The sequence below is a fragment of the Ornithorhynchus anatinus genome, chromosome 1 (genome assembly GCF_004115215.2).
Source record: "Ornithorhynchus anatinus isolate Pmale09 chromosome 1, mOrnAna1.pri.v4, whole genome shotgun sequence".
Classification (NCBI taxonomy): Eukaryota; Metazoa; Chordata; class Mammalia; order Monotremata; family Ornithorhynchidae; genus Ornithorhynchus; species Ornithorhynchus anatinus.
Window position 1 is genome coordinate 135,415,211 of NC_041728.1, and position 12,995 is coordinate 135,428,205.

The 12,995-nt window shown below is 47.1% G+C and overlaps 1 protein-coding gene and 1 non-coding gene across 3 annotated transcripts in view; both read right to left on the reverse strand.

The window, feature by feature from the left end:
* Positions 1–12,995, reverse strand: part of LRRC31 (leucine rich repeat containing 31) — a 39,359-nt gene that overhangs the window by 17,069 nt on the left and 9,295 nt on the right. The window contains exons 1-5 of one of the 2 annotated variants that reach the window (XM_029060092.2): positions 12,846–12,965; positions 11,054–11,200; positions 4,743–4,910; positions 3,330–3,497; positions 792–959 (exon numbers count right to left, since the gene is read on the reverse strand). In XM_029060092.2, coding sequence (XP_028915925.1) covers positions 792–959; positions 3,330–3,497; positions 4,743–4,910; positions 11,054–11,177 — 628 coding nt within the window. In that variant the 5' untranslated portion in view covers positions 11,178–11,200; positions 12,846–12,965. Of the gene's footprint in view, positions 1–791; positions 960–3,329; positions 3,498–4,742; positions 4,911–11,053; positions 11,204–12,845; positions 12,966–12,995 lie in introns of those variants that run through there. The other variant, XM_029059920.2, reaches the window with a different exon arrangement.
* Positions 10,860–10,997, reverse strand: LOC114817135. The gene has a single exon (XR_003764984.1). It is a non-coding gene; the product is annotated as a small nucleolar RNA SNORA7 (small nucleolar RNA).

Consider the following 12,995-nt stretch of genomic DNA (forward strand, 5'->3'; position numbering starts at 1 on the left):
TGGGGATTCAATGTCTGTTTTCCCTCACCCCCTAGGGCTGTGAGCCCTGAGTGGGGAAACAGAGACCGCGTTTAGTAGTAATAGCATTTCAGAGAAGCGCCGTGGCCAAGTGGATAGAGCATGGACCCGGGAGTGAGAAGGATCTGGGTTCTAATCCCTACTCTGCCACTTGCCTGCTGTGTGCCTGGACAAATCACTGCACTTCTCTGGGCCTCAGTTCCCTCATCTGTAAAATGGAGATTAAGACTGTGAGCCCTGTGTGGGACAGGGACTGCGTCCAACCGGATTACTTTGTATCTACCCCAGTGCTTACATCAGCGCCTGGGCACATAGTAAGTGTTTAACAAATACCATTTTTTATTATTATTATTATTATTAATGGGTAGGAGCAGTAATAGTATATATTAAGTGCTTACTGTGTGCAGAGCACTGTACTAAGTGCTTGGAAAGAATATACAGATGGGAATTACACCCAGACCCTGGTCCCTGAGCAGTTTACAATCCACGATCGGATTGTATAGCATCTACTGCTGTGCTTGGCAGTGATTATTATTATCATCTCTGAACACGAAGCCCAGATTTAAAGTAGGTGAATCACCCTACTCCAGGATGGAAAAGAATCCGGGTGTTTTTCCAGGGAATAGCCCAAGCAAATGATGTCAAAAATCCCCGGAGACTTCAGTTGTAGAACAAAAGGTTCATTTTCTCATCGACTGCCAGTTTTGAACCTGAAATTTCCCGACTGTTGTACGGGGAAAGCACCATAAACCGTTCAGCTCTTGGCAACTAACCTAAAACTTGAATGCTGTCTGGAGTTAATCCACACATTTGTAACTTTAACACTTTCAGGCCTGGGGTATTTTTCAGCTCTCGAGCTATTATCTTCATACCGCTGCCGATGTTTCTGTTCATGGAAAGATCTAGAACTTCAAGGTTCTGGAGGGTGAGCAGCGCCTGGCCTGGAGAGAAAGAAAGAACACAGGGGAAGTGCAAATCTGTTTGTGTATTGACTGAACAGCTTATTTTCATTTTTATCATTTATAGCTAAGCTTTCTCTTCAATCAATCAGCGGTATTTATTGAGCACTTACTGTGTGAGGAGTACAGTACTAAGTTCTGAGAAAATACAGTACAGCAATAAAGAGAGACAATCCCTGCCCAGAACGGGCTTCGAGTCTAGAGGCTGGGGGAGACAGACATCAAAATAAGTAAACAGGCATCAAAATAAATAAACGTGGGACAGGGACTGTGCCCAACCTGATTTATATACAGAGTGTTGTGGGGCGGGGAGAGGGGGAGAAGAGCAAAGGGAGCGCGTTGAGGTGACACGGAAGGGAGGGGGAGCTGAGAAAAAAGGGGGCTCAGTCGGGGAAGGCCTCTTGGAGGAGGTGTGTCTTCAAAAGGGCTCTGAAGGGAGGGAAGAGTGATGGGTGGATTTGACGATGGAGGTCGCTCCAGGCCAGAGGTAGGATGTGGGCCAGGGATCGGCAGCAAGACAGGTGAGATGGAGGCACAGTGAGAAGGTCAGCACCAGAGGAGCGGGGTATGCGGGCTGGGATGGGGAAGGAGAGAAGGGAGGTGAGGTAGGAGGGGGCCAGGGGATGGACAGCTTTGAAGCCAATAGGGAGGAGTTTTTGTCCGATAGAGGTTGATAGGCAACCACTGGAGATTTTTGAGGAGGGGGGGTGACATGCCCGGAGCGTTTCTGTAGAAAGATGATCCGGGCAGTGGAATGAAGTATGGACTGAAGCGGGGAGAGGCAGAAGGTGGGGAAGTCAGAAAGGAGGCTGATGCAAGTGTTTGGGCAGGTACAATACAAGAGTTGATGGACATGTTCCCTGCCCACAAGTATTTGCAATTTGTACCTACTTGTTTTGAGGGTGATGACCTTAACAGATACCGACGTTATTACTATTAATACAATATAACGGACATTCCCTGTCCATGACGAGCTTACAGTCCAGAGAGAGCTCACTCTCTAGAGGGAGTTTACAGTCTGTTTCTCTTACTGGGGGATGGGCTGAGGAAAACCGCTTGAATCAGTGAAGTCTTCTCCTTGGCATTCATAGTGCCCTTTGAATGTTCTTTTGGGTGGACATGCCAACTAACGGATTCCTCATAAATGAAACTCTCATTGGCCCAAAATTACACTTTCATTTTGCCTTTTTTATTCCGATAAACAATTGGAGATGTTTCCCATGAACATGTCTTGACCCCCATTCACTTGGGCTTTTGGGCCCACGGTAAAGGGGTATTTTGGAGCCCTAGGTTGGTCAGTAATGATAATAACTGTGCTATTTGTTACGTGCTTACTACGTGCCAGGCACAGTTCTAAGTTCTGGGATAGATACAAGATATTCGGGTTGGACACAGTCTCTGTCCCACGTGGGGCTCAAACTCTTAATCCCCATTTTACAGACGAGGGAACTGAGGCTCAGAGAAGTTCAGTGACTTGCTCAAGGTCACACAGCAGACAAGTGGCAGAGCTGGGACTAGAACCCAGGTCCTTCTGACTCCTGGGTCCGTGCTCTGTTCACTGGGCCACGCTGTTTCTGAGAGACTGGGGTCCCAACTGGCAGGAAGAGGGAAGGATCACCTTTCCTTGCTGTTTCTATATCCTCTAGGGTCTTTCCACCTAGATGACTTATCTCACTGTGAGCAGGGAATGTGTCTATTACATAGCAATGTAATAAATTGTACTCTTCCAAGTGCTTGGTACAGTGCTCTGCACACAGTAAGTGCTCAGTAAATCCCATTGATTGTACAATTGACTGATTGACCTCCTGGCAGCCAGGCTGACCAACTTGGAATTGAAATCCTTCCTAGCGATATCATTCATGAGATTACTAAATAAACCAAGATCTAGGTGAGCAGTCTGTCTCTGTGGAAAGAGTACAGGCCTGGGGGGTTTGAGGACCTGGGTTCTAATCCTGGTCCTGGAACTTGTCTGCCGTGTGACTCGTTGTGGACAGGGAATGTGTCTGTTTCTTGTTGTATTTTACTCTCCCAAGTGATTAATTCAGTGCCCTGTACCCAGTAGGTGCTCAATAAATACGACTGAATGACTGAATATGTCCTTGGGCAAGTCACTTTACTTTTCTGTGCCTCAGTTTCCCCACTGGTAGACGAAGGACCCATTGTCTGTCCTCCCTCCTAGACTGTGACCACCATGTGGGACAAGGCCCTCGTCTGACCTTTCATCCACTCCAGCATTTAGTCCTGTGTTTGAAACATCCATAGTGCTTGCAAAATACCATGGTAATTATCATTTTTATCATTATTACTATTACAACAGTGTTTCTTTTTCATTTATTTTTCAAAATCACTTACCAAGAGATTTCCCATCTTCCGATGTGAGGTTGCAGTCTATAAGTTTGAGGGTCTGGAGTTTACTCCTTTCCTGGAATTTATGGAAAATCTGAAGTAGATTTCCTCCTATGCTACTGTTCCAGGACAGGTTCAGTTCTTCGAGGTCAGGGGTGGCTTCAAGGGCATTTCCTGAAATGAATTATTCATAAGGTCACTGTGGGCAGGGAACTTGTCTACCGACTCTGTTTTACCGTACTCTCCCAATGCTTTTAATACAACGCTCTGCATGCAGTAAGCGCTCAATAAATACACCAGCGGATTGATTTCATTAAGTTCAGGGCAACCCACATCCTTCTACACACTAGCTATATCCAGAATGGCACGTGTTATGGAAAGGCAAAAATCATTCGGTCCCTTGAATCAAAGCCCAGAGCTTGTTTATGGGTTGTTATTTTTTAAAGCTGGGCACCAGCTTGGGCATTTTGTCTGCAAATACTTCCATTTCTTTTTTGGGAGAAAGTTGTGAGATTTATGTGTCGCTAACTGTATAATCACCAGTTCTAAACCAAAGGGAGATAAAGAGAAGTACCTTAAACACTGCAAACGGAATAAGAGCATTCACGTGTTACAGAAGCTGCGTGACCTAGTGGAGAGAGCACGGGCCTGGGAGTCATAAGGATCTGGGTTCTAATCCTGGATCTTCCACAAGTCGGCTTTGTGACCTTGGGCAAGTCACTTCTCTTCTCTGTGCCTCAGTTACCAGTTCTTTCAAATGGGGATTAAGACTGTGACCCCATGTGGGACAGGGACTGTGTCCAACCTGATTGCTCTGCATCTAACCCAGTGCTTAGAACAGGGCCTAGCTCATAGTAAGCTCTGCTAAATACCATAAAAAAGTAAAGAAATCAATCAGGTTGTCTAGTGATCAGCAAATGAACCATCATAATGCCTGAAATTCTGGTCTGAGCAGCTGCTTTGGGCTGCAAAGGTTTTTTGGGGTTTTTTTTTTCCATTTTCAGCATGTTGTTGTCTCAGCTATGGAGTCATGTCCGACCCATTGCAACCCATTGCATTGTAATAACAATGATAATGGTATTTAAGTGCTTACTATGTGCCAAGCACTGTTTTAAGCACTGGGGTGGATCCAAGGTCATCAGGTTGTCCCACCTGGAGCTCACGTCACTCCCAAATGCCCCATCTCCATCTGCAATCATTCCGGTCGGGGATCCGTAGAGTTTTCTCGGTTAAAAATACGGAATGAGGGTTTTATTTTAGCGGGGGAGGATGTATAAAACTAGCATCAGCCTTGCTCTGAATAATTTATGAGGGTTTCACTGATTATGTACAGATGCAATCGTTCCAGCTTGAAGTTTGCAGTCGCTGAGGCAGGTCGGGTTTGCCGAGCACTTCCTTCTAGGGAAAAATCCACCGTACCCAGTGCTGCCACATCTTCTTCCGTCAGTCTGCAGTTGTTCAGCCTGAGGGCTCTTAACTTGGGGATGTGATGGATGCGAAGGGCTAGAGGCTGGAGAGTTCCCCCTATAAATTCATTCCAAGACAAGTCCAACTCCTCCAAGTCTGGCAGAAAAGGCACCATGGCAACTAGAAGGAAATAAAGACCGACAGGTCCTAAAGATTCAATTCACTACTGTCATCGAATGTTTATTGAGTGCGACTGACTTATTTGTATTAATGCCTGTCTCCCCCTCTAGACTGCAAGCTCGTTGTGCGCAGGGAATGTGTCTGTTGTGGTGCTTTATTGGGCTCTCCCAAGCCCTTAGGACAGTGTTTGGCAGAAAGTAAGCACTCAGTAGGTACGACTGACTGATTAAACGAGTATGGGGCGCTGCTAGGAAGTCCGTCACCCAACCAAAGTGTTTTCATTGTCTGCGATTTTTTTAATGGTATTTGTTAAGCGCTTACTGTGTGAAAGGCACTTGTAGTAAGCTCTGAAGTAGATACAAGATAATCAGGTTGGACACACTGGACACAACCCATGTCCCGTGCCACAGTCCATCCCCATTTTACAGATGAGGTAACTGAGGCCCAGAGAAGTGAAGTGACTTGGCCAAGGTCATACAGCAGACTAGTGGTGGAGTCAGGATTGGAACCCAGGTCCTTCTGACGCCCATCCTTAGAGTGTTTGGCGTGGAACCTGGGAAGCCGTGTGGCCTAGTGGAAAGAGGACGGGCCTGGGAGTCAGAGGACCTGGATTCTAATCCCAGCTCTGTGATTTCCCTGCTGTGTGACCTTGGGCAAGTGACTTCACTTATCTGTGCCTTCTAGATTGCAAGCCTGTTGTGGGCAGGGCACGTGTCTATCGACTCTGTAATATCCTATTCTCCCAAGCACTTAGTACAGTGCTCTGAACACAGTAAGCGCTCAGTGAATATGATCGATGGATTTATTACCTCCTCTGTAAAATGTTGATTAAGACTTCGAACTCCAAGTGGGACACGGACTGTGGTCAACCTTGTATCTACCCCAGCACTTAGTACAGTGTCTGGCACATAGTAAGAGCTTAACAAATAATGTTTAAGAGAAAGAAAAAAAACCCTCTATTCTTAACAAATAAACACGATAGTCTTTTGCACCACTCAATATAACACACAAATCATTAGCCCAGTGGCAATTTTTTTTTCTCTGGGTTTGTCTTTTTTGGTTATTGATAGGGACCCCCAGACTCATGGAAGATCTTGGACCTGGACTTAGTTTTAGGTGAGAAATTGGGGGATACGCTTTTGGCTGGCCTGAGGAGAGAAGCTGATAACTTTTGCCTTTAGAGCTATGAAGTTCACCGTTGCCAAAAACCGCCTCTTCAGGGTGGTCCAGTTTAAATAGAGCCTAGTTAGAAACAGATTGCATGAAATCGGCCGCACCGTGCATAAAACCCGACATGGCTCTTTAGGGAAGGATTCAAATGCAGCTGCCTCGGTTGGCTACTTGGGATGCCAAGAGGAACACGGGAAATTTCTAAGTCCCTTTTTCTTTTATTTCAAAACATCTGTGAGAAAAATTAAAACTATGAGGCTCATTTTTAAAAAAAAAGGCAAAAGTTTCTATTGATTTACCGCTTTGCTTCTAGGCACAGAGGTTTTTCATTCTTCTTTCCAAAAATATGAAAAAGGTTGGAAAATAAAATCCTCTCCACCTACAACATCTCTTCATGGAATGAGTTCTTTTATAATAATAATAATAAAGGTATTTAAGTGCTTAGAACAATGTTCTGCACACAGTAAGCACTCAATTAATACCACTGATGGATTGAGCACTTATTGGGTGCCGAGCCCTGGTAAGATAAAATATAGATTAGATACAGTCGCTATACCATATGGACTCACAGTCTAAGGCGGGAGAACAGAGATTGAATCCCCATTTTACAGATGAGGAAACCGAGTCACAGAGAAGTTAGATGACTTGCCCAAAGTCACACAGCAGGCAAAGGATGGGGCTGGGATTAGAACCCAAGTCCTCTGATTCCCAAGCCCGTACTCTTTCCACTAGGCCATTCCACTTCCTTTTGATTCTTCTCCATCCACATTAAATCTCTGAGAAGTAATAAAGAGCAGGAAGTGGAGACGTCTTCCACCTAAAGACACCAAGGCACTGAGCGATGAAGTGACATCACCCAAGGTGATCCAGGGATTCAGTAACGAAACTGATAGTTACACCCAGATCTCTTCTCTACCATGGGCATTGCCTAGTGGGCAGAACATGGGCCTACAAGTCGGACGGTCCTGAGTTCTAGTCACAGCCCTGCCTTTTGCCTGCTGTTTGACCTTGGACGTGTCACATAACCTCTCTGTGTCTGTTACCTCATCTGTAAAAGGGGGATTTAGACTGTGAGCCCCATGTTGGACATGGACTGTGTCCAACTTGATTAGCTTGAATCTCAGCTCGGTACAGTGCCCGGCACATAGTAAGCGCTTAACAAACACCACAAAGAGCAACAGCAACAAAAAAAAAACACAACTCTTCCTTCAATGGGCGGGCCTGAGCGGTTCTCCAGTATTTCTTATGAGGTAGGAAGGAGCATGGCCTAGTGAATACAAGCACATGCCTGGGAGTCAGAAGGACATGGGTTCTATTCCTGGCTCTGCCACTTGTCTGCTGTGTGACCTTGGGCAAGTCACCACTCCCAGCACTTAGAAGAGTGCTTGGCACATAGTAAGCACTTAAGAAATACTATTATTATTATTCTCTGTGCCTCAGTTACCTCACTGCCAAATGGGGATTAATACTGTGAGCCTCATGTGGGACAGGGACTGTGTCCAACCTGATGATCTCGTATCTACCCCAGCACCTAGAACAGTGCTTGATGCATATTCATTCATTCAATAGCATTTATTGAGAGCTTACTATGTGCAGAGCACTGTACTAAGCGCTTGGAATGTACAAATCGGTAACAGATAGAGACAGTCCCTGCCCTCTGACGGGTTTACGGTCTAATCGGGGGAGACGGACAGACAAGAACAATAGCAATAAATAGAATCGAGGGGATAAACATCTCGTTAAAACAATAGCAGATAAATAGAACCAAGGTGATGTACATCCCATTAACAAAATGAATAGGGTGATGAAGTTAAATACAGTCGAGCGGACGAGTACGGCGCTGAGGGGAGGGGAAAGAAGAGGGGGAGGAGCAGAGGGAAAGGGGGGAAAAGAGGGCTTAGCTGAGGAGAGGTGAAGGGGAGTAGAGGGGGAGCAGAGGGAGCAGAGGGAAAAGGGGAATCTCAGTCTGGGAAGGCCTTTGGAGGAGGTGAGCTCTCAGGGATTTGAAGAGGGGAAGAGAATGAGTTTGGCGGAGGTGAGGAGGGAGGGCGTTCCGGGACAGCGGGAGGACGTGGCCCGGGGGTCGAGAGCGGGATAGGCCAGAACGTGGGACGGTGAGGAGGTGGGCGAAAGAGGACCAGAGTGTGCGGGGTGGGCAGTGGAAAGAGAAAAGGGAGGAGAGGTAGGAGGGGGCAAGGGGATGGACAGCCTCGAAGCCTAGAGTGAGAAGTTTTTGTTTCGTGCGGAGGTCGCTAGGCAACCACTGGAGGTTTTTGAGGAGGGGAGTGCCAGGCCCAGAGCGTTTCTGCAGGAAGATGAGCCGGGCAGCTGAATGAAGAATAGACTGGAGCGGGGAGAGACGGGAGGAAGGGAGATCAGAGAGAAGGCTGACACAATAATCCAGCTGGGATATTATGAGAGCCCGTAACAATAAGATAGCCGTTAGGGTGGAGAGGAAAGGGCGGATCTTGGCGATATTATAAAGGTGAGACCGGCAGGTTTCGGTGACAGATCGGATGTGTGGGGTGAACGAGATTGCCGAGTCAAAGATGACACCGAGGTTGCGGGCCTGAGAGATGGGAAGGATGGTCATAGCATAATAATAATAATGTTGGTATTTGCTAAGCGCTTACAGTGTGCAGAGCACTGTTCTAAGCGCTGGGGTAAACACAGGGGAATCAGGTTGTCCCAGGTGGGGCTCACAGTCTTAATCCCCATTTTATAGATGAGGGAACTGAGGCACAGAGAAGATAAGTGACTCGCCCACAGTCACACAGCTGACAAGTGGCAGAGCTGGGATTCGAACTCATGAGCCCTCACTCCAAAGCCCGTGCTCTTTCCACTGCGCCAAGCATCCACAGTGATAGGGAAGTCAGGAAGAGGACAGGGCTTGGGAGGGAAGATGAGGAGCTCACTTTTGGATATGTTGAGTTTTAGGTGGCGGGCAGATCTCCAGCTAGAGATGTCCCGGAGGCAGGAGGAGATACGAGCCTGAAGGGAGGGGGAGAGGACGGGGGCGGAGATGTAGATCTGTGTGTCATCTGCATAGGGATGGTAGTTGAAGCCGTGAGAGCGGATGAGTTCGCCGAGGGAGTGAGTGTAGATGGAGAACAGTAGAGGGTCGAGAACTGACCCTTGAGGAGCCCCGACAGTTAGAGGATGGGAGGGGGAGAAGGAGCCCGCGAAGGAGACCGAGAATGAACGGCCAGAGAGATAAGAGGAGAACCGGGAGAGGATGGAGTCCGTGAAGCCAAAGTGAGATAAGATGTGGAGGAGAAGGGGAGAAAGCATGGAAAGCGCCTAACAAATACCGTCATTATTATTACTATTATTTAGAGCTATGAATCAATGCCTTATCGTGGGAGGAGAGTTTGCATCAGCTAATGAAGCTTAGAGGTATGCCACTGAAAGAGACTCTCTCGTCAGGGTCACCCGCAGTGGAAAGGTCTGAGCCGGAGAGTCAAAGTCGATTCGCCTGTGCTGCGTAGCAGCAGCAAGAGAAAAAGTCAAAGGCAGATAATCAAGTGACCAAAATGTCCATCAAACACGATGGCAGAGACTTAAGTTTTTACCGCACTGAAGGCGGCAATGGCAAACCATATTTTTTACCAAGAAAACTCTGTGGGAAAAGATCCACAGGGTCGCTCTGAATTGGAAACGGCTGGACGGCATTTAAGAAGAAGGAGCTGCCTATAGTTTGACGCAAGGGGTCAGAATGCTTTCTTCAGACAATGATATCATATTTAAACAAAACGATTGAAAAGCTCTCTTTGTTCCCTTGTAATCACACGCGCCGCGTGTACCTGCTGTTCGTTTCAGTGCCGGAGTCGAGGAAGCTGTTCTTGGAACAGATATTTATTGTGTCACGGGCCAACTTGAGCTTAGGTCAAGCAGGTGTTTCTTCCTGGTAATTCCATAGGTGATTAAAATCCATGCCCAAGATGCCCTTAGGTTTCCAGCCAGAGCTTAACCTTATCGATGGATCCAAGGGCTTATTCACCCAGGAGAGCAGCTGTTCTCCAAAGAGCTGAAGGCAATTAGTTCACGGATGATTCAGCAGTGAGAAAACAACAACTCACTTGGACTTTCAACCCGATCTGGCCGAAACCTTATGAAGTTTGGAAAATTTTCAATTTAACTTTTTTTTTTTTTTACCAAAAGTTACATATTTCCCAGCTGCTTTCTCTGATGGAGGTGACTAAGGAAACCAGCTGGGCGACCTAGGGGAAAGAGCATGGGCTTGGGAGTCAGAGGGCCCGGTTTCTAATCCCGGATCAGCCACTTGTCTGCTGTATGACCTTGGGCAAGTCATTCAACTTTACTGTGCCTCAGTGACCTCATCTGTAAAAGGGGATTAAGACTGTGAGCCCTGTGTGCGACAGGGACTGTGTCCAATCATATTAGCTTGTATCTACTCCAGAGCTTAGAACAGTGCCTGACACATAGTAAAGCACTTAGCAAATATCATTAATTTTAAAAAAAAACAACGTTTGGACCACTGAATGATGAACATGACTAAAACTGTAACCTTCGTGCCTCGAGTCTGCTACCTTGGCTTGTCTTATTCTGACAAGTCGTTCCCGACCCATCGCGGCTCCATGGGCACATCTCTCCCAGAACACCCCACCTCCATCTGCAATCATTCCGGTAGTGTATCCACAGAGTTTTCTTGGTAGAAATAGGGAAGTGGTTGACCACTGCCTCCTTCTGTGCGGTCAGCTTGAGCCTCCGCCCTCGACTCTCTCCCGTGCCGCTGCTGGCCAGCATGGGAGAGTTTTAACTTGTAGCAGATAGCCTTCCACTAGCTAGCCACTGGCCAAGCTAGGAATGGAACGGGTAGGCCTCTGTTTGACCCTCCCTCCCATAGTCGAGACTGGTAGAGTACTGGAAACTCTCCAGGTGCGACCCTGAGAGGGTAGTCTGATACCTAAGGTCTAAGAAAGATGAGCGATCAAGGTAGACTGCATACATACTCAGTTCCATTACGTCCGTTGCTGTCAGTCCACAGTTATTCAGATTCAGACTTCTGTCGCTGAACTTTTTGCCCAACTTCTGGAGGAACTGTTGGATTTTCTTCTGATTGGATCCTGACTCCATTTTGGAATCGAGAGGCTGAGGTTCTGCTGTTCAGAGGGAAAATAAAAAGGGGAGGAGGGGGGATGGGGGATTGACTTTATTTACTTTAGGCAGGGTGACCTGACACTTCAAAGAGGACAGGGCCAGAGAGCAGGACAGAGAGAGGGAGAAAGAGAAAAACAGAAGGAAGAGGGGAAAGGGGGAAGGAGGGAATAAGAAAATAGCGTAGAAAGGGACAAAGGGGAATGAATCGGGGGGGTTCCAAGGGAGGGAAACTTATCTTCTCTTCCTCGACCACCACTAGTCAGTCAATCACTGGTATTTATTGAGTGCTTATTCCATACTGAGCACTATACAGTTTGGGAGAGTATGTGCTTATCCTATACTGAACACTACACTAAGCACTTGGGACAGTATAACTGAGAAGGCAGATACGATATCTGCCCTCAGGGAGTTTGCAATCTAGCAGAGGGGACAGACATTAAAAGATACTGCAGGTAGGGGAATGAACCAAGTATAAAAACATGTACATAAGCCCAGTGGGTGTAAGGGTTGGGGAGAGTAGCTAAATGTTTGAGGGGGTTGAACTCAAGGGCATAGGTAACACAGTAGGAAGGGAAATACGATGGAGGAAAAAGGAGGTTATTCAGGAAAGACTTCTGGAAGAGGTACGCTTTTAGTGGGCGTCTGAAGAGGGGGATTACTGGTTCTCTGGGATATGAATCAGTAGGGAGTTCCAGACAGAAAGAAGGGCATGAGAAATGGGTCTATAATAATAATAATAGTGGTATTTGTTAAGTGCTTACTATGTAGCACGCACTGAATTAAGTGATGGGGTGGATGCAAGCAGATTGGTTCGGACACGGTCCCTGACCTATGTGAAGCTCACAGTCTCAGTCCCCACTTTAAGATGAGGTGACTGAGACCCAGAGAAGTGAAGTGATTTGCCTCAAGGTCACCCGACAGACAAGTGCATTCATTCATTCAATAGTATTTATTGAGCGCTTACTATGTGAAGCAATGGAGAAGCAGCGTGGCTCAGTGGAAAGAGCACGGGCTTTGGAGTCAGGGCTCATGAGTTCGAATTCCAGCTCTGCCACTTGTCGGCTGTGTGACTGTGGGCAAGTCACTTAACTTCTCTGTGCCTCAGTTCCCTCATCTGTAAAATGGGGATTAAGACTGTGAGCCCCACGTGGGACAACCTGATTCCCCTATGTCTACCCCAGTGCTTAGAACAGTGCTCGGCACATAGTAAGCGCTTAACAAATACCAACATTATTATTATTATTATTATGTGCAGAGCACTGTACTAAGCGCTTGGGATGAACAAGTCGGCAACAGATAGAGACGGTCCCTGCCGTTTGACGGGCTTACGGTCTAATCGGGGGAGACGGACGGATGAGAACGATGGCGATAAACAGAGTCGAGGGGAAGAACATCTCGTAAAAACAATGGCGACTAAATAGAATCGAGGCGATGTACATTTCATTAACAAAATAAATAGGGTAACGAAAATATATACAGTTGAACGGACGAGCACAGTGCTGAGGGGAGGGGAAGGGAGAGGGGGAGGAGCCGAGGGAATCTCCTCTGTGGTAGAACGGGATCAGCGATACCAGCCTGCCAGGCAGGTAAAATCATGCACTTAAGTGGGAAAACACTAGAGGTGTCAGGTGGAATATCCTTAACCCTGGGGTTGAATGTCAAGGAGGGCAGGTTCTTCCCACTCAGCGGGACGTCGGGCTGGTAAACCACTGCTCTGGCTCAGGATGGCATTTCTAGGTCCCTTCGGCGGGCGTATGCTTCCTAGTGGCAAGGAAGTTGGCTGTGGTCGTCATA